General features: G+C 37.4%; 1 protein-coding gene across 1 annotated transcript in view; it reads right to left on the bottom strand.

The window, feature by feature from the left end:
• Positions 1-20950, bottom strand: part of ZBTB49 (zinc finger and BTB domain containing 49) — a 767990-nt gene that overhangs the window by 623871 nt on the left and 123169 nt on the right. The window contains exon 3 of the mRNA XM_044062602.1: positions 19218-20344. Coding sequence (XP_043918537.1) covers positions 19218-20344 — 1127 coding nt within the window. The remainder of the gene's footprint in view (positions 1-19217; positions 20345-20950) is intronic.

Raw genomic sequence — 20950 nt, 5'->3', positions numbered from 1 at the left:
CGCGCGGCAAGAAAGACTGATGAAAATGGTGTCGGCTGCTTCTTTTATACCCCTGATGACCTGACGTCAGGGAGGGGGAGACAGCAGCCGACGCAGGACCCAAGACTTTGGAATTCAGGCCGGCTGAGGGCAACCTGCCAGCAGGATTACCCAAATGTAATGACTGCAACAGTGAAACACTAAGAACATCTGGGCATTATAATTAAATCCCCTTCTTATATGAGGAAACAACAAAATTAACTTACAAATGTAAATAGCTTGTGATCTAAAAAAACAGACTAAAATTAAATGCTATAAATGCAACATTTTTGCATTCTGCAAACAAACCCTCCACCCAACTTGAAGCACAGAAAACATTCCACTCCAAAGTGATGTAGTGAAAGACTTTGGAACATGGGTAGATAACTCCCTCTTCTCTGATCGTGATTATCTTTTAACAACAATCAGGAAATCCACCTATCTGGCACAAGTGATCCCAAAGAGCACTTCCTCTAGACCAAAAGAAGTTCATACTGCTCTATAGTCTGCATTAATCAAGCTCATCGTCAAATACTATGCCCCCCCCCCCTTTGGGATGTATCTTACTAAACACAAAGCACTGGAGAGACCCCAACTGGTTCCTGACAAAAAACAATCGGAAGCCTAGTCCCTGTATTCAGTGTTCTAAAGACTATTGAGGGGCAATCTGTGACTTGCCTTCCAGGCATTAGGGATCCAGCAGCTCAAGATCTCTTATTTCGTCACAAAAATCAAACAGTCCAGTGAACACGAGAACCAGAGATCTGAAATTGCTTCAACAAATAAATCATGGTGGAGTGATAGATTTGTCATGCAACAACTACCTCTGCTCTGGAGCAAATTTCCTCTCCAGATCAAACCCCTGGTATATATATATACAAAAATTGCATGACCACCACAGCTGAAAAGCATCAAACTAATAACAAAAAATAAAAAAACTGGCGAGGGCTTTCACGATAGAAAGATCGCTTCTTCAGACACAACACGTCGTTTTATTTGGTCTGGGATGTTTTTTTCTTATCCTTCACTTGGCTTTTCTATTGAATGTACATTTTATGCAGACAGTACAACTAAGAATTTAGTCTATTTTTCTTACTGTACAGTATGCTATGCCTTTTATATAGGGAAGGCCAACTGCTTTTTTAAATAGTGGATCCCTGAACAATTGAGGAATATTAGAAACAAGAACACTAATGCGTATATATAAGTTGAGGGCAATCACCATAGGTTTAATTTATTTTGTTCTCGAAACTGTAGATACCAATATCAGGGGAGGGGACCTGAAGAATAAGACAGAATCAAGGGAACAATCCTGGACTTTATATCTACATGCTGATAAGTTCCCAGGCTTAAATGAAACTGCACCTTTAAAACTGGCTCTGAAAGCCTGGACACACCTACACTGATGTTTTTACTGATTACAGTGGTATTTGGTCTGTTAACGTATCTGTGAAGTTTATTTAGTGCACATTACAGGATATAATAATATACTAGAAGGTGTACCCATAACGTCTGGCATGTTAGCTTGTCTTCTTCTCCTCTTCTGTTGGATGGGTTCGAGCCGATCCTCGGCCCCGACGGCTCTTCTTCTTAGCTTGAGAACCTTCACCAGCCTGAGGCAACCCCTATATCCCATGTGATGCTACACATGACCAGACATCGCTTGGTAGCCACATATTAGAAGTTATGTACCTACCATAGCGTTCCATGTTAGTTGTCTTCTCTCGCCTCTCTTCTTGCTGGATGATGGGTTGGCCGCCCCCGACTACCGGGCTTGCTTTACTTGAGAACCAGACCCTCCTTTACCAACTAAAGCATCCCCATATCAATGATGCAAAGGCGGGGACTACCCTATGGTTTGGTAGCTACCCTGCTCAGGCCAGGGGAAGGAGGGAGGACTACAGAAGAAGCGAGAGAGAAGAAAAAAACATGGGTTATAAGTGGTAGTACATAACTTCCCTAAATGTTAAGCGGCTTCATACATTCTGCGGGATGGGATGGGACCCAGCTGTAGCACCTGTATCCGGTGGCTCAATGAGGATGTTTTATTGGGCTTCTTCAGAAACACTCTCTCTCAGAAAGGCCTTTTCATATAGTCTGTGACATAATGTTATGATCTAGGAAGCATTTCTAGGGAAGGAAGGTGGGCAACTGGCGGAGAGGTTGAGAGAATAGATGGCCCAGTGTTGGCCAGCCCGGCTGGTGAGTCAAAGATCCCGGAACTGGGTCAGATGCCAGAGGCTGCCAGGGGAGTGGTGGGGGAGGAAACCAAAGTTGGCAGGCCAGTAAGGGCAATGAGGAGTCAACTTGGCCTCAAGCGGTGGCCCACTGAATGACTTTTGTGGATGGAAGGAAGGGAGGCGTGCAAAGCTGAGGCCAATCCTGCCCGAGAGTCTCAGGGGGGGGTTGGCCTGAGAAAGGGGTGAAAAGTAGCCTGTCCGGGCCAGGTTGGACCTGCTGGGATGATGCGCTGCTATCAAAAACCCATGAGAGATTGCCATTGCCCAAGTCCAAGAGAAGCTTCGACACAGATAGACATAGTCCCGGTCTGGCCTGCTTGTTGATGTACCTGCAGATGGTATTCTATGGATTTGCCGTCCGGTGAACCATCCATACTTGATAATTACCCCTCCCACCCGATCAGAGAAGGCATCCGTAGTAACTGTAGCAGCGTGACCCTGAGACCTCTTAGCAAGCGCTGCAAAGATCTGAGGTAGTAAAGGAGTTCTCAAGCTAAGCAGTAATGATGTCGAGGAGGATCGGCTCCGAACCCATCCAGCAAGAATGAAGGCGAGATTGACAACTTAACATCTACATATATTTGATCACACTTTTTTTTTTAAGTTTTTGATAAGAGATATTAGGAGGATATGATATCATTAATTGGATGGTATATTAGGATGACTTGCCTATTGAATTGCATCTGAAGAAATTATCTTTGTATCGTGAGAGAGCTCACCAGTTTTTTATTTTTTGATTAAAGTTAGTTGCTTTACAGCTGTGGTCGTGGATTTTTTGTATATAAACTTTGGTCTTTTGGTGCTGGACCTTTATCCGTTTTTTTCTTCTTGTTGTGGATCAGGCCCCTAGTATGACTGACTTATCAGCCCTTCAAAAGAGGAGTAAGATTTAATGTTGAGTACTAGCAAGGCATTAATGGAAACACGGTCCAGTTGCTTTGTACATTTTACCAGAGCTCCGAGTGTGAACTGCACATTAATGGGTCATGGAACTGTGGGGGTATAACATATACAATACTGCTGGGGGAGATCTAACTCAATGTCTGACAGCAGCTACAAGAGGAGTGTCAGACAGATTAAAAGCCAGGAAGAGTCATGATTTTATTTATTTATTTTTTTTGTTTTGTGAAAATCTCTTTATTGTATTTTGTTTTTCAAAACTTAAAATACATAATATGAACATCACAAGAAAAACAGTTATACAATAAACATGTAAAGATAACATATACAATGAGTATGAGTAACTACAGTGAATATAAAAAGTGTACACACCCCTGTTAAAATGCCAGGTGTGCGTGATATAAAAAAAATGAGACCACAATAAATCATTTCAAAACTTTTCCCACCTTTAATGTGACCTATAACCCGTAAAATTTAATTGAAAAACAAATCTGTTAGGGGAAAAAATATAAAACATAAAAAACGTACAATAAGCTGGCTGCATAATTGCGCACACCCTTAAACTAATACTTTGTTGAAGCACCTTTTACTTTAATTACAGCATTCAGTCTTCTTGGGTACACACCTGCCATCAATTAAAGAGACTCTGATTAACCTTAAATAAAGTTCAGCTGTCCTAGTAGGATTTTCCTGACATCTGCTCAGTTTCCTGCTACAGCAAAAGCCATGGTTCAGAGAGAGCTTACAAAGCATCAAAGGGATCTCTTTGTGGAAAGGGGTATCAGTCAGGAGAAGGGTACAAAAAATTTCCACAGCACTGGATATACCATGGAACGCAGTGAAGACAGTCATCAAAAAGTGGAGAAAATATGGGACAACAGTGAAATTGCAAAGAACTGGACGCCCCTCCAAAATTGATGAAAAGGCAAGACAAAAAGTGGTCGGGGAGGCTGCCAAGAGACCTACAGCAACACTGAAGGAACTGCAGGAATTTCTGGCAAGTACTGGTTGTGTACTAAATGTAACAACAATCTCCTGTATTCTCCATATGTCTGGCCTATGGGGTAGGGTTGCAAGATGGAAGACTTTTCTTACACAGGAAAAACATCCAGGCCTGGCTAAAATTTGCAAAACAATACATAAAGTCTCCAAACAGCATGTGGAAAAATGTGTTATGGTATGATGAAACCAAGGTTGAACTTTTTGGCCACAATTCCAAAAGGTATGTTTGGTGCAAAAACAACACTGAATCACCAAAAGAACACCATCCCCATGGTGAAGCATGATGGTGGCAGTATCATGCTTTGGGGTTGCTTTTCTTCAGCTGGAACTGGGGCTTTAGTCAAGGTGGAGGGAATTATGAACAGTTCCAAATACCAGTCACTTTTGGCCCAAAATCTTCAGGTGTCTGCTAGAAAGCTGAAGATGATGAGGAATTTCATCTTTCAACATGACAATGACCCCAAGCATACATCCAAATCAACAAAAGAATGGCTTCACCAGAAGAAAATTAAAGTTTTGGAATGGCCCAGCCAGAGCCCAGACCCAAATTCAATAGAAAATCTGTGAGGCGACTTGAAATGGGCAGTGCACAAGAGATGCCCTTGCAATCTGACAGATTTGTAGCGCATTTGCAAGGAAGAGTGGGCAAATACTACCAAGTAGAGTCCTACCCAAGAAGACTGAATGCTGTAATTAATTCAACAAAGTATGAGTTTAAGGGTGTGTACTGCGGTGGTGGTGCTGCAGTAGCGTTGTCGCCTCACAGTTAAGACGTTGTCCTGTTCGATTCTCAGCTAGAGCGTCTTCTGTGTGGAGACATGCGTGAATGGGCATACCTTCGTTGAAGGTTGTGCGTCAGGGCCGGCAACTCGGCACGTAAAAATCTACTGCCAATCATTAGCGGACCGGAGTTCCGCTGTGGCGACCCCTAACCGGGAAAAGCCGAAAGACACAACAACATTAGTTTAAGGGTGTGCACACTTATGCAACCAGCTTACTGTATGTTTTTTATTTTTTATATTTTTTCCCCTAACAGATTTGTTTGTTTTTCAACTGAATTGTACAAGTTATAGGTCACATTAAAGGAGGGAAAAATTTTGAAATGATTTATTGTAGTCTCATTTTTTTATATCACAAAAACCTGGCATTTTAACAAGGGTGTGTACACTTTTTATAGCCACTGTATGTACAAATGTGCTATTTGCCCATTTAAGAAAATTCAATATTTGTGTTAATATAAAATATGATCGAAGAACATATCCCAAAATTCAATAAAGTGCGATTGTAGTTTTTGACTAAACATTAAATATTTGTGAGCTAATAAATATTTAACAGCTATCTGTTATAATCCAGTCCATGAAAGTAATGACCCATCTTTCCAGTTTATGGTAATATAGAATTTGATTAGGGTAAAAAGTGCAATTAAAATGCATGTTTGTAATTCTGACAACCTAGGAGGGAAAATATGTAATAAAAGTACATTTCCAAGATAGGGTAGTTTTCTCATACCCCATTTTTTCCAGTTGAACTCTTAGTGAACACCAGAATTTATAGGAGCATTTACAGCTCCAAAAATATGTAGATCATCAGCCTTTTGGGTGTCACAATAGGGGCATAAAGGAGAAGTTGTGGGATAGATTTTGTTAAGCTGGGGTGAAGTAAACATTGTTTAATAGCATGAATTGAGTAGGGATACATTTTGAGGTTATTTGGATAGACTAGGTGATTTGGTTAAGATTTATGGATCTAGATCATTCCAGTATTTTGAGAGGATTACAATATTTTGGGATTTAATCAAAAGAACACATTTTTTATGAGTTTGAGGTAATTTTTTTCTGCAATTCAAGTAGATTCCATACAGTTTTACAAGTATTTATGCCTCTCGAAACTAAACTGGAGTCTTCCAAAATTTTTGTATACACTACCTTAATTTGTCTTAAAATAGAAGTATAGCTTTTAGGAAGGTTCAGCATTCTCATCTTAGTAACAGATTAATTTTTAAAGGGGAGAATATCAAGTAAACGTAAAGGGGAGAATATCAAGTAAATGCTTTTCTTTAAGAAGGGGGTAACTGCTCAGATTTAACATTTTATTGTTTAATTTAAAGTCTGGGTTAAGATGCAATGGTTGTAATGCATTAAAAGCGCGGAATAAGTTTAACGATTCAAAAAATTTTTGTAGGGCGATTATTTTATGTTTTAGAGATACGTGTAGTTTAATATTCTTCAAGTTCACCCTATTAAGAAAGGGGAGAGTCTTAGGATTAAAATTAAAAGTTTTGATATAGTTATAAAATAATTTTATCCAGGTTGGGGACCAAGTTTTTTTTTTTTGTTTGGGAATTAATCACAGATTGTTATTATTTTATTACAGTTAATAATGTCATAGTATAATCTAAAATCAGGGAGTCCAAGACCTCCTTTATCCTTAGGATATGTTAAGTTTTTGTAATTCTTATACAGTTGGGGGACCATAAGAATTTGGATAGAAAAGAATGTAGATTAAAAAAATATATATTAAATAGTACTATACTGGAGACTTTTAGTACATAAAGTACTCTTAGTAAAACATTCATTTTAATAATAGCCACATTTGCCAGAAATGAGAGTTGGAGTGTAATCCATCTAGTAAGGTCTTGTACAGTTGTCCAAAACTTTGTGATGTTGTTTGGGTAAAACTGTTTCGGGTCTTGATGAAAGGATATTCCTAAATACTGCAGGGAATGATGGATTTTAATTTCTGTTGATAATGGATAGATGGGCAATTGGCAAATTGGAAAAATTGAGTATTTCCCTAGATTTAGTTTATAATTTGAAAATTTCGAGATGATGTCAATAGAGTTTAGAATTTTCTGCATATCCGAGTTAGGTAATGTAAAGTATAGGTTTAGATCATCTGCAAAGAGAACAGGTGTAGAGTGAAAAGTTTTCTGTGTAATAAGCAAGAATAGAGGTTCAATATACCATTTAAGTAGGGAGACATTGGACAGCCTTGTCTTACTCCATTTTTGATAAAAATCCAAGAGGAGGTGCATTTATTAATATGTAGAATATTATAAGCATTGGAATATAGTGTTTTAATTGCCTGAATAAAATCTACAGGTATATCAAAATGGGGTAAATTTTAAATAAGAAATCAATGTTAAGTCTGTTGAAGGCTTTGGAAGCATCAATTACCAGGGTAAATATTGGAGTGCGATTTTGATTAGATAAAGTTACATAGCATCAAGTGTAAGGGTATGGTCAAATGTTTGCCTACTTTGTATGAAACCAGATTGGTCAGGTGATATAATGTGAGAGATAATAGATTTAAGTCTGTTGGCTAAAATTGAAGCAATGATTTTCATATTCCAGTTAATCGAGAAAGGTCTATAGTTCATGGATTTTTAGGATCCAAATTGTCTTTAAGGATGAAAATCGTTTTAGAAGCATTTATGTGTAGGTCTGCAATTACATTTATTTAATTATATTAAAGAGAATGGAAGAGAATGTTTGAGATTTTCTGGGCGAAAGTTTTATAAAATTCTGCGGTGATGCCATCAGGTTCTAGGGCTTTATTCGGTTTAAGATTATTTATTGTCATAATTATTTCTTGTTGGTAATAAGGGATGATAGGGATTCTTATATTTGATTACGTTTCAGGGAATCTTTTGTATTTGATTAAGTTTCGGGAAATGCAACTGATTTATGAAGTAGTTTAGTTCTTCTTTTAAAGGAAGTTTAGGAGAACTAAAGGAATGGGAATATAAATTCTCAAATATGTGGACAATGTCTTGACTGATGTAGTAGGTTTTATTTTGATATGATATCTCAGATATGATAGGAGTCTTGCTAGGAATATGAATAGCATTTATGACCATTCTGAATAATTACCAAGGGTCTTTATTTCTTGGAAAGATAAATGCGTTGCATAAAGTTTTTTCTGGAGATAGATTACCTGTTTTTTCATTTCCTGACTGAAATTTGATTGCAATTCCATCTCTAAATTAGTGATTTTGTTTTTAATTGAAGATTCTTTAAGTTTTTTTTCTTGTTTTATAGTAAGAAGCTTTAATGATAAAGGTTCCTCTAATTAAGGACTTTTTAGAGGCTCAATACATATCAAAGGGCAATTGGTTAAGATCAGGTGAGGTTAGGGATTCTTCCAAACAGTATCTATTTCTTGTATCATTTCTTTCTTTTAATAAAAGATTAGGGTCAAGTGTCAAGCTGTGACCCCTGTTTCTAATATTAATGTTGCTGAACAAATCAATACTAAAAGTAATCTTGGAATGATCAGAAATGAATCTAGTGTATATCTGGAAGGAATTATTAAAGTTTAAAAAAACACCAGAGATTGAAATAAAAAAATCCAACCTGGACCAAGCTTGATGGCATTGAGAATAGTATGTGAATTTGTCTTTTGGGATACTTTTAAGTTGGGAGACATATGGATCAAATAAGTTAAAATATTTTTAAGTTCAGCGAAAACTATGGTGGCATGTCTATTATACATAGCTTTAGTGTTTGTCCTACCTGACATGGGGTCTTGAATGGTATTCCAGTCCCCTCCTATAATATAATAATAGTTAGGAAAAAGGGATAGAATCCTGTATATGGATACAATAAATTATTGTTTAATACAAGGTACAAATATATTTAACAGTGATTTAGGTTTATCAAGGTAAGGGCATTTAACTGTTGTATAGCATCATCTTCCCTCAGTGTCTGAGTCATAGTGCATATCATCATCTTGGAAAGTTCTTTTAACAATGATTGCTAACCCTATACTATTAGATTTTTTTGTCAGTGGCTATAATTGTCTTAATCCCCATAGTATGTTTCCAATGTTCAGGAAGCATATGAGCCTCTTGCATTAGAATTAAATTTGCTTTGGATTTAAAAGTCAAATGGAGGAACAATTTTCTTCTTTTTTTTTTTCAAGTTGAACACCCTTTACATTCCACAAGTCAACTGTCCACATAGTAAAATGTTATTCGTAGGTAATATTTGGGGAAAGAGGGCTTAACTGCAGATATTTAAAATAAATACTTAGCCCGGAAGAGATTGAGATGACAATCAATACAGATCTAAAGCAAGAATCAAAAGGCAGATCAAAAAACAACTGAGTCTCTAACATAAATTCTTTTGATAGCATATAGTCCCAGGATAACAAATATTAATCAGATAGGGTACCCTAACACACCAACAACTAATCACTTAGCTCTTATCAAATAGTAAAACAGATGGGTATAACGTAAAGAGCTATAGTCAAAAAGAAAAAGAGGGTGAATAAATAAAAGGATGTTTTAAGATGAAATAGTAAAAGGGATATTTAGTTGGTTATAGGCTATTTTCATCTTAAACAAATCATATAACTAGAAGGTTTTAAAAGGGTATGCTATCCAGTATTAATTTGAGTATGTATATGTTACTATTAAGTACAAGGAAACTTATTCAGTTTGATATAATTAAATGATTAAAGAGATTGGTAAATTATCCAACCATGTTCAAATTGTATAACTAATAAAGCATTTTGTACAAAATACAAATTAAAATAAATATAAGTTAAATTATGAGTCTGATTATTGGTAAGATTGCAACTATATACAGTTAGGTAGGCCTAAAATAATAAAAACATTATTGCGGATGTTAGCTTTGGTTATAATCAATGTAAAATTTTTAGGCTATGATAGTTACCGCCAACAAACATTCATGACAAAATGACTTGCATCTAGAAATCAAACAAAAGAAAACCTAGGTAACCTAAGCTTCTGCTCCACTTTACATGAAAGAGGCACTAGGCAATACATAAAAGACAACACATTTTCTTAATAATAGTGTGCATCTCTCAGTTTGTACAGACCTGGGTTTACTTATAAAAACTCAAATGGTAATCAACACACAAACAGCATGGGCTAATGTACAGCAAGAAGTAATTCCAAAATTTACTTTGTGTGCATCTATGTATCTCATTTGCACCCAAAATATATGACATTCTCATCACTAATGATTCTGAAATGCCACCTCAAAGTTCAGCATGTGCAACTAGCCCGTATATATCATTGTTTTAAGAAATTATTATTCATTGGGTGCTATATATGAGTTTTCCTGTTAGTTTACACACAAAGTATATTATTATTATTATATTGCTTGATCAACGGGTGGCAAAACCGAAAAGTCAAGAAAAAGGTGGTTACATCCAATTAATGTTTATGGTTAAAAATAATAAATACTTCAGTATCCACAACACAAACGATATACAAGATTAAGAACAGCATGTATTAAAAAAAAAAACAGAAGAAATGTCATATAAAATGGGAATAATGTAGATATGTGGCAAGTTGAGATAATTAAGTGTGATGCAAGATCTACAAGCACTGTATGAATATTGAGTTCTGGCAGCAACAAAAATCAGGCAGCAGCTAGTTACTACATTTGCAACTCCTCTCCATCCTCTAAAGAGTTAAGTTAGCTAAACCTCTTTTAAAATAGGTTTCTCTTTTGATAGATTATTTCTTTACACAACATAATGTATCATCCTGGAAAGAGGCTGTCATCCTTTTAACAAGAACTGTATTTTATAACATGAGCCTAGTCAAGCTGCAGCGATCTACTGTTAAAGTTACAAGTTTTACCCTTTTAACGATCCAGGTTGTGCGAGTGTTGTTTTCCAAGTCTTTGAGGTAAAAACTAGTACAGATACAGGTAGTTAACTGGAATTTTTTTTAAAAGAGTGTAGAAGTCTGGGAGAGCATGGACACATTATTGAGAAAGTCAGTGTGCATACGTGACACTAAAAAAGTCACGTACATGCAGGAGAAAGAATTCTGTGGGGAACCTTGTAGCCTGGCAACTTTGGACCCATTATAGAGTAAAAAGAAGAAAATAAACATCTACTGGAGTATCAACTTTTCAGACAGGCAAATCAAGTTGACAATTTGACAACATACAGGAGGGTTATTGTAGAGGGGAGTCAGCGTTTAGCTGCATCTAGATCTGGTAGCATTTTTAAATTTTGTTTTGCTTTCTTGATGTTGGAGACAGTATATTTATTACCTTGACGATGGAAGAATAAAGTATTCAGGTATTTCATCTGAAATTTGATCTCCTTTTGAATTAATTAATTAGGCACAGAATGGGGATAATTTTTGTCTCTCTTGCTTGGATTTGTAATGGGAGTTCCTGGGTGAAAAATATTTTGGAGCCATTTCAAGTGATGTATTTCTTTTGCAGCCAAAAGTATTTTCGTGACATCTTGGAAGTTGAGGATTTTAATGTAGGCCAGCCTTGGTTTATCAGAGCTTAGTGGAGGTCGGATCACATGGTGAGCTCTTTCAATAATTATCTGCTTAACATCCGAAGGGTTTTCCAATAAAAGACCGATAATTAGCTGAAATGTCTCTAGCAGCTTTGATTGCTCAATACTTTCGGGGATATCTCTTATAATGATGATGTTATTACATCTGGATCTTTCCTCCAGATCCAGGATTTTTTGTTGCATTTCATGTATGTATTTTAAGTTGGATTCAGTTTCCTTCTGAAGTTGGTCTAGTTTGATTTCATTTTCAAAAAAAATTGCTTCCATTTTTTCAACTCTGGTTGCAATTTGGTTAATTGAGTCTCCAAAGGTTTTCAGTTGATCGGAGTTTTGTATAGCCAGCTCCAGCGGTTGAAGAGCTAGTTTTTCTTCCTCAAGGTTTGGGAGTTCAGTTTTATTTTTGCTAGCCGTTTTGATGGATTCTTGTTGTTTTCCAGTTCTAGGTCTCTTAGATAGATCTTTTGCTGGAGAAGCTATTGTTGAAAATTTGGGTTTAGTAATTTGAGCATCCATGCTGTCAGGTTCACTTGCCATCTTTAGCCTTTCCTGTTATTTCAGAATTAGGAATCTGGTATCTGGGAACATGTGGCATGAATCAGGCAGAAGAGGTTTGATTCAATCCAACATAATATTTCTCCCTTAAGGTGTCAAAATCCACATTTTTGTCATTTTATTGCATCTACCATGTTGATTTTGATGAAAAGCTGATTCTATTTTAAGTATATAGCTGAGCTCTATATCTAAAATATTTAGGATCTTCAGGAATTTTTGTTAGCGCTAAGAGACAGCAGTGCTTACAGGTCAGCAGCCATCTTAGCTCCCTCAAGAGTCATGATTTTCTAAACACACCCACCTGCATTTTTGTATAAGGAGTAAACATAGTGATCATCTAAAGGCTACTTTGACAGTACATAGAAAGGAGTGGGATAAAAAAATGCAAAACTGTGCTCCAATAAGGATAAAGAGATTTGGTAGGTATAAACACTTGAGGAAACAAAATGCTTGAACGTGTCGTGTTTGTAAGTGCTACCTTAAGCATTGATTATCAAAAAAGGAACATGGATACTTCTAGAAATATATATGAGCATGTGAAAGCTTTGCATTTTTGTACTTCACTGTTTTATTCTGTCTTTATATATGGAAAAAAATGCAATATTTTTTTAAAGTATCCATGTTCATGTGTATAAGGATGAAACCCTAGATAGCGCTTGCACGTAAAAACAAAAAACCCTGGCAGAGTACCTAGATGATGCTGTGAGAAAGATCGGGGGGGGGGGGTCACTCTCTCTCACATTTTTACTGTACATTTTGTATACTATATGGAAACAGTATAGCGTAAAACTACTGAGGCATCAAAAGCCTATGCATGCATGGCTCCCTTACTGCATTACTAAATGGAACTGGAGAGGAAAACAAAGGGAAACCGTATATAACATACTACTTTGTAAAAAAAAAAAAAAAACAAAACAAAAAGGTTTAGTCTGCATGCAAAGCACATCTACGCTTATGCATACTCATTGGACTGACTGCAGAGCTTAAGGTGCTGTGTCAGCTTACAAAGGGTACATGTTATTTGCACCGTCTCATCTGCATGCAGTTTAAGTTGCAGTATCCTTCAGAGAGGCATTCAGAACAGCAACAAAAATAAACCTGGAAAACTACGCACTTCTTTTTTGTTTTCACTTGTATCACTGCAAATTGCTTTAGTGTTTTGCATGTCATTTGTTCCAGTGCATAAAATATTTTGACTGCTACTTTATTCTCTCTTTTACAAGTGGGACTGCATTAGCAATTCTAAGAGGTCATAACGGGGCAAACACTCCTCTTTGACAGATACGTTCTAACAATTTGTGCCCAAAATCTACTCTTGTTTTGTTTTCATTTATCTAGCTCTATTTTTTTACATATATACTGTGATTACAGATTTATAAGTTATGTGGCTTTGTTTTGTGATGAAAATATCTCTATGGCTTATAGACTGTGAAAAATCCTCTCATTTAAGTACCATAATTTATCTGATATCTGGAACCAAGTGCGTCTCCATTTATATTTCTACCTTTTTTTATCATACCTCAAATTTACTGCATAGGTGTTCATTTCTTGGACAGGATTTTACAAGCTAGCTATCATAATAGCTAACAAAAATGTTAACAGGTGGCATGTTGATGCTCACCCAGCTTTGCTAAACATGGTCCTTTTGAAGTCTGGTGAAACTCTACTGAGCTGACAAATTCTGCTTAAAATATAGGTTATAAGAAACATATTGTTAATAGGTGGCCTATCATTTTTTTGGAGAGGTAATTAAACAGTCATGGTAGCAAGGTACCTAATACAACTGGTCAGTATTGCATAGACTCCAAATCCATCAAGTCTGACTGCCAAATCAGAAATTCCCACATCAGAGGAATTTGCCCTTTTAATGTGTGTGTGTAGATCTTTCTCACAGCATCATCTAGGTACTCTGCCAGGATTTTTTGTGTTTGCCTCACAACAAGAGGTTCTCCCATTCGATTCTCGGCTGGAGTGCCTTCTGTGTGGAGTCTGCTTGTCCTCCCCACGGTTGGGTGGGCGTTTGAAAGACATGCGTAAATGGGCATGCCTTAGTTGAAGGTTGAACGTCGAGCTGGCACCTCAGCGTTCGTGAAAATCTACTGCCAATCATTAGCAGACCGGAGTTCCGCTGTGGCGACCCCTAACCGGGAAAAGCCAAAAGACAACAACAATAAACATGCTACCTGGCAGAGACGCACAGAATAATACATATGGGGCAAAGATAGTGATGGTTTTGCCCTGGAAGAGGTAGGTGTGTGTGTGTGTGTGTGTGTGTGTGTGTGTGCCCGTGTGTGTCCCAGAGGTGGGGGACAAAGGCTTGCAATGAAAAGTAAAACTATTATATTGCCATTTCACTATTACGAGTAATAGTATCTTTAGATTCTGAATTACTTAAAATGCCATACAGAATTTCTTGAAATGGATCGGATGATTTTTGACAGAACCAGATAATTTCTATGACTTTTGGCTTTGCATGCACATTTTTTTCCAGCAGTAATTTGCTATTCTTAATGTTTAACTTCAAAAGAACTTGCATATCACTTGGCCTGAAAGGCTCTGTTATTTATTGTCTAGATCACAGTGAGTAGGGCTGAAAACAGCTCACAAATTTGCAGAACGGAAGGTAACTGCTGTGATGACAAAACGTTGGAAATCTGAGGCTGGATGCATCATGGAGGCTTACAGGACAATGCTGTGGTGAGGGTGCAGCTCTCACAGAATAGACTAGTTTGCAGCACATTAACACTGACATGCAACCAGATACTGGGGTAGTGAACCACACAGGACTAATATATGGGATGCTTCATACTGTGGATGACTACTGCATGTGTGGAACAGAACAGAACTACAGTACTGTGACCATAATGTTTAAATTTTATCACACTTGTCAGACATCTGAGATATATGAAAATCTCTATAATTGGTGGATATGGTGGACCCTGGCCTGTTGTCGTTTGCTTACATCAAACACTCACTCTGGCTTTGCAGCACTAATGTGCATTTGTGTGACGCAAACTAGAATACTTTACTCTGGCTATCATTTATCAGTGTGAAACACAGTTGAAATAAATTACTGGTTACTTTGTTTATTAGATTGAGACATCTCAGGTGTACATACTTAAAGTAGATATACCTGCTAGGCATGGGGGGGGGTTCTGTCCGTGGTTTTAAAGTGACTGATCCTGCAGTCATTTGCACAAGCTAAAGAGCAAGTATTCGGGATTTGCAGGACTAGCGTGTATGCGTGTGAAACACTATAATTTTTGGGAATATGTATTTATGTGAAACAAGTTATTGTTTTTCTAAAAGGAGAGATGAAATGCATTACACCTTTGGCAAAATATAATATTACAGTCAGATGTCTGAGGTATACACAAACAGTCTAAAACTGCAGAGTACAGGATTGGCCTGTGGATGAAAGTGTCTGACCTTCTTTGCAGTCATTAAATTGGTCTTTGCAATATTAGTGGTCATTTGTGAGTTTGTTTGAAACAAGACAAATACATTACTATAGTTATTTCTCCCCACAAACATCTGAGTTGTCCACAGTCAGTGATTATAACTGCTAAATATGGGAACTATCTATGAAAGAAAGACTCTGCTGTCATGATGAGTTTAAACAGTCATTAATCCGGTTTAACAGGGTAGTGTGCATTTGAGAAGCAAGTCACAATTTTGCTATTATCACTTTTTTTTTAAATCACAATCAGATATCTGAAGGTAGTGTACATACATTGACTGTAATCGATTAGTTCAAAGGTAGATTATGTCTAAAATTAACTTAATCCTGCTGTTGTTTTACTGCAGTCAATGAAATGGCCTGGCAGGAGCTGTTTCACACAATGCATTGTACTTCATAAAAGTTATTTGCTCCAGTTTCTCCCATTTTCCTTCACAGTCAGACCTCAACACTGTACAGAACAGTAAGTCTCTAACAGTCTGGGAAGGTTCTGTGTGAAAGCAACCTATTACCACTACAGCAGTGCAGCACACAGCACTGTCATCTTACCATTCTTGTTTCTCTGCTTTAGTTCATGGCTGTTTCTTCTATGTGGTGTCTTCATGACCTCTTTGTTTCAAGTCCAGGTTTTATCCAGGTGTTCTGATTTCCTAAACAATCCAAAGACATGCCATAGGTGAACCGGCATTTCTCCAATTTGCCTAATGGCAAGCATGCAGTATGTGGGTGTGTGTATGGGTGTGTGTGTGAGCGCATATATGTGCATGTATGTACACAGAATGTCAGATGCAGTGTTAGCATGTGTGCAAGTTTGACCATGTGTATAAAAATAAAAATCTGTGGTCACAAAAGTACAGGGAGGCACATACCTAGTTGCTGTTATATAAGCTGACAAGAAATAGCACACTGTAGATACTCAGAGCTTCTTGGGAGCCTCCATATTCCAGACCACCCCAAGCTGTAAAAAGGGATTTTGACAAAGATTTAGAAGGAGCCTCCCCATTCACAACCTCCGCTGTGGACCGCACCTAGTCTAAAACCTGTGCACACCTCTGAATGTGGCTAAAGATCACAACAGCCTGCCTGGGGAAAGTGTGGTCATTATTTCTGTAACTTTCTTAACAAAACCTCAGAGGAATGTACAGAAGGTTGCTACAGCTTGTTTAGAGGTAGTACACCATTTAGGAAAAGCAAGTGGAAATACATTACTTTGATCATTTTCTTACATTCCTCACAATCAAACATCACAATGCATGCAAGTAGCTATCTTTTGTGGGTAGGGATAAGAAAGTATTTTGTTTATAGATATATAATGCATTAAAGTCAAAGTAAGCGCACTGCTTTTTTGGTCCAGAAAAGTATCTCACTTCCTTGCCCCTGAAGAGTTACCACTAGGTCAAGAAGTCCTTCACCCCAGCTGGAATGCAATCTGCCCGTCATGGCCACTACATAAACAAAATCTCAAAGCTCTACAAACCACCTGCAATAACATCTGAAGATTTATCACTCTAGTCCCAAAAGAGAGCACCACTGCTTCACTCCTGATAAAGTCAAATGGTTAATCTTTGGAACTCAAAGCTACTGTATGTACAGCAGGCCTAGGCTTCAAACTCACTAGCCTTACCTCATTCTTTTCTTCCAAGTGAGCCTGAAAAAAACACGCCCTAAAACCTTAGATTCCTCCAAGCACACACCTCCATCCTTCAAACTAAACTCCACTAAACATGCCTTCTCCGTTCTTCTTGCCCCTAAAATCTGGTCTACCCCTCAACACATATAAAACCATAACACTTACTAAATTTCACTCTGAACTAAAGTCCTTCTCACTCAAACAAGCAAAATATAAGTGCTTCCTGAAAAGTACTGAACTCTGGCATTTGTGAAATAGTGATATCCCGTTAAATAAAAAACACTGAAGAGCACTTCACTGTTACGGCAAATTACCTTTATATTTTAGTATAACAAAAGAACAAAAAATTAAAGTGTGACTATTTGACAGGTGTGGGATAACCGGTTAATAAACTGTTCTTAGAAGACTTTAGAAGTTGATGATTATGCATTTTGAGGTTAGGAAGAGGCAGAGCTGTGAGCTTCAATTTCAGTACCATGAAACATGGATATAAATCACTTGGTTTGTTATCTTTATGAAAGAAAGATTACACTACAAAATATTTCTATTTTAAATAAATGTTAGTTAACTGACCGAATTATCCAATGTTATTTTAACAAAAAGTTCTTGAAACAACATTCTGATAACCAAATTATTGTTTATTTTTTGGGGGGGGGGGCAAAATCCCCACTATCCTGTATGCAGTGGCTTCCTTCAATCATCTTTCCAATTTTAAATATACAACTCCGAGGTTAGTATACCTCAGGGTAAGGGGAATGTTCCTGTATACAGAACTTGCCTAATGAGCCAGGTTTCATCCAAATGACCACTGACATGCAAATGTCTGTCTCACAACTCACTTACTGCCATTTTTGACCACCACTGGAGTATTTGTTGATGAAAGGAAGCAGCAGATTACGCTCAAGGACCATTCAGTATTTTCAGAAACACAGACAGTATCACTAATCATCTTTCACACCTCATAAATTAAAATCTTAGAAGTAAATATTAACACTATCACAAAATTTCCCAGAATAGGGCCTGCTGGAGAGATAGGCATGTATCCCAGAGACTACCCAGTGTATGGAACAGGCTCCCGCATTCATGTGAAGCAGAGTTCCTCCCTAATCCAATTCAGGTACAACTTGGACAATTGGATGGGAAACTATAAATTCATCCCTGGTTTGGCACCTATCTCTCTGATGCAAACAGGTAACCTGCAAATGGTTCATCTTCCAGGCCCATGCTTACACTTATCAAGGGTATCAGAACTTGTCAGAGATTTGGGATGCATGGCTAGGCTTAAAAAGGCCCTTGTGGTCGTTAGCCTAGTAAACTCCTATGAACCTATAAGAAGACAAAAAACACAGCATGGTGAAAATGTACCACCAACACTGACAATGTAAACTCACTACAAATAAATTTGTGAGCACAAAGAGATGTGATACCATTCAGTCAGCAATGTCTGAGAAAGTATGAAAACCAAAGAGGTTAATATTGAACAATTCTTGGGCAAGTCGACTGGATAACTCATTTTAGCCATGATGACAAAACTATTTTATATATGACTAGTCATCAGCTTACTACATTTTTGATGGCTGCCCTTGCAACTCCAAAGCAACAGCTCCATTCTAATCAGAAATCAAAACCATTTGTTAACATGAATCCTGTGGGGTGGGCAAGTCCAATTTTACGATTCCAAGATGTTGCTGAGGATGCAAGTCAATATCTTACTGTCACTAAAACAGCCATTGAAATGATAGTTGTCGCTCATACAAGTGCATTTATTTATTAAATAAAGGTTTAAAAAATATATTGGGAACAAACATGCCAGGAGTCTTGTTTTCAGTTATACAAGGATCTACAGATAGGAAACAAATCTGGTCAGTTAAACTTTTGCCTACAGCATACAAGTATAGCACTCAATACTAAACAAGTGATAAAGGGCCCACTTCAAAAAAGACTTGCTGTTTGTGTGAGTGACTTACTCTAATGTAAGGCTGAGGTAGGCCTTACACCAGAGAAAGTCACTTATATGAAAGCAAGTCTTTTGGAATCTGACCCAAAGTGTCAGTGTACTACATTAAACTTGCACATTTTACAGCATTTTTGTACAGTTCTACTAGTGCAGCTTTACCTGTATGGCAACGTTTGTGCAGTTCCAAATTGCTCGGATGTTTAAAAGATTTCATGCACATTTTGCAACAATAGTGCTTTTGTGAGTGGAATGATACTAATGGGTCCTCGTGTTTGCTGGTGCTATTGGCTTGAGATGCAGGTATGCTGTTAGACTTTTCGAGATCATCTGAAGTCAGCTGTTCAAGACCAGATTCCTTTTCATCATTTGTAGTAACTTCTTGATTTTCTACAGGGTTTTCATAAAGTACAGACTCCAAAACCTTTTCGGCACTACTGTTTTCCACTTGTTGAGACTGAAAAGCAGGTTCTTGTGGAGATCTCTGTGCCCTCAAATAATTAAATTTTTTCAAATACACTGGTTTTTGAAGCTTCATTTGCTCATTAGCCTGAGGTACAGTGCATTCAGAATTCTGATCATTCAAAGATTCACTTAATGTTGGTGTCACAGGCAAATGTTCCTGGGAGTCAGATAGGCATACTGCACCATTTGCTGTACATTCCGTGGTACTCGAGGGATTAAGATCTGCAGATATATTAAAAGTTAGTTGCTCTGGTGCTCTCTCCTGGCTGGTATCAGCATTTTGCTTGAAGAACTGCTTACTATAAAAATTCCTTGGTTTGTAATGGATCCCAGTCTGTTTAAATGGAGGTCCTGAAGAATTTCTGTCTAAAAGATCAGATGCATGCTTCTGAACATTGCTTACTTGCTGGTTAGAGACAGCTTCTTGTCGCAGACTATTAGAATGCCTGATTTCTGTCTCTTTACTGATCTGTGATGCTGTATCAACTGGGCAGTGACCTAGCAGTTCAGAAGTATAATTCTCACTCAAAATGCACTCTGTGCCTGTTGTCACTGTACCATGTAAAGAAAATCCACCATTATTTAAAAGGCTGCTGGTTGGGTCAGTGACAGAAGATGATGACTTTAAAAATGTATAACACATGTTCAGCACATTCTGTACTTGTAAACACTGAGCAATCTCAAGCAAATTCTGTACATTGTCCTGGTTAAGGTCAAGATGAGAGGTATACATGAAGTCCAGGATTTGGCCAATCCCACCAACGTTTTTAATATCCAGATGAAAAATGTCACTTTTCTGTCCTGATGAATTCTGAAATAATGATCTGAGAAAAAGTAAAACAATATTTTAGATTTTATTTAATGTAAAATCTCTAAAAAGGTTTTTGGTTAGAAAGGATGCAAACCTCTGTAGTTTAAAAGGTGTATGACCATAACAATAATGACCTAAAAGTCACATTTTCTTTCATAGAAACTGTGCATTCGTTGCTATAGAAACTGTGCATTAGTTGCTTCCCGGAGTCAGTTACTAATATGTCCACCTGTATTTTAAAAAGGAAGATCCGTTTGGCCTTTTGACCATGCAACATTATCTACCTTTAAATATTTGCATAAATTAATAGAGGCATGAAACAGGGTAGACTGGGATTTAGTTTACTGAAAACATGCAAGTAGTTTTTCACACCTTTGAGGGGAACACATAAGATAAGGCTCGACAGCATCTGTGTTAGTGGGAACACAAGCTTTAATGTCCTTCAGCATGGTTAGCCCTAACTTTAGGATGTGTAATGCCGGTGGGGTGCAGCAGCTGACTTTTTTGGAAAGCATATACAGTTTCTTACGCTTGCTGTAACTTAGAAAGGGCTGAAATCAGGTAAAAATCTATGTAGTTTCTTCAGTGTTTTTATCAAGGCAAAAATGGGGAAAAGGTC

Source organism: Protopterus annectens, chromosome 2.part1, assembly GCF_019279795.1.
Source record: "Protopterus annectens isolate FY-2018-M chromosome 2.part1, PAN1.0, whole genome shotgun sequence".
Classification (NCBI taxonomy): domain Eukaryota; kingdom Metazoa; phylum Chordata; order Ceratodontiformes; family Protopteridae; genus Protopterus; species Protopterus annectens.
The sequence above is the reverse complement of the archived record's forward strand: the minus strand, read 5'-3'. Positions and strand labels throughout refer to the sequence as shown.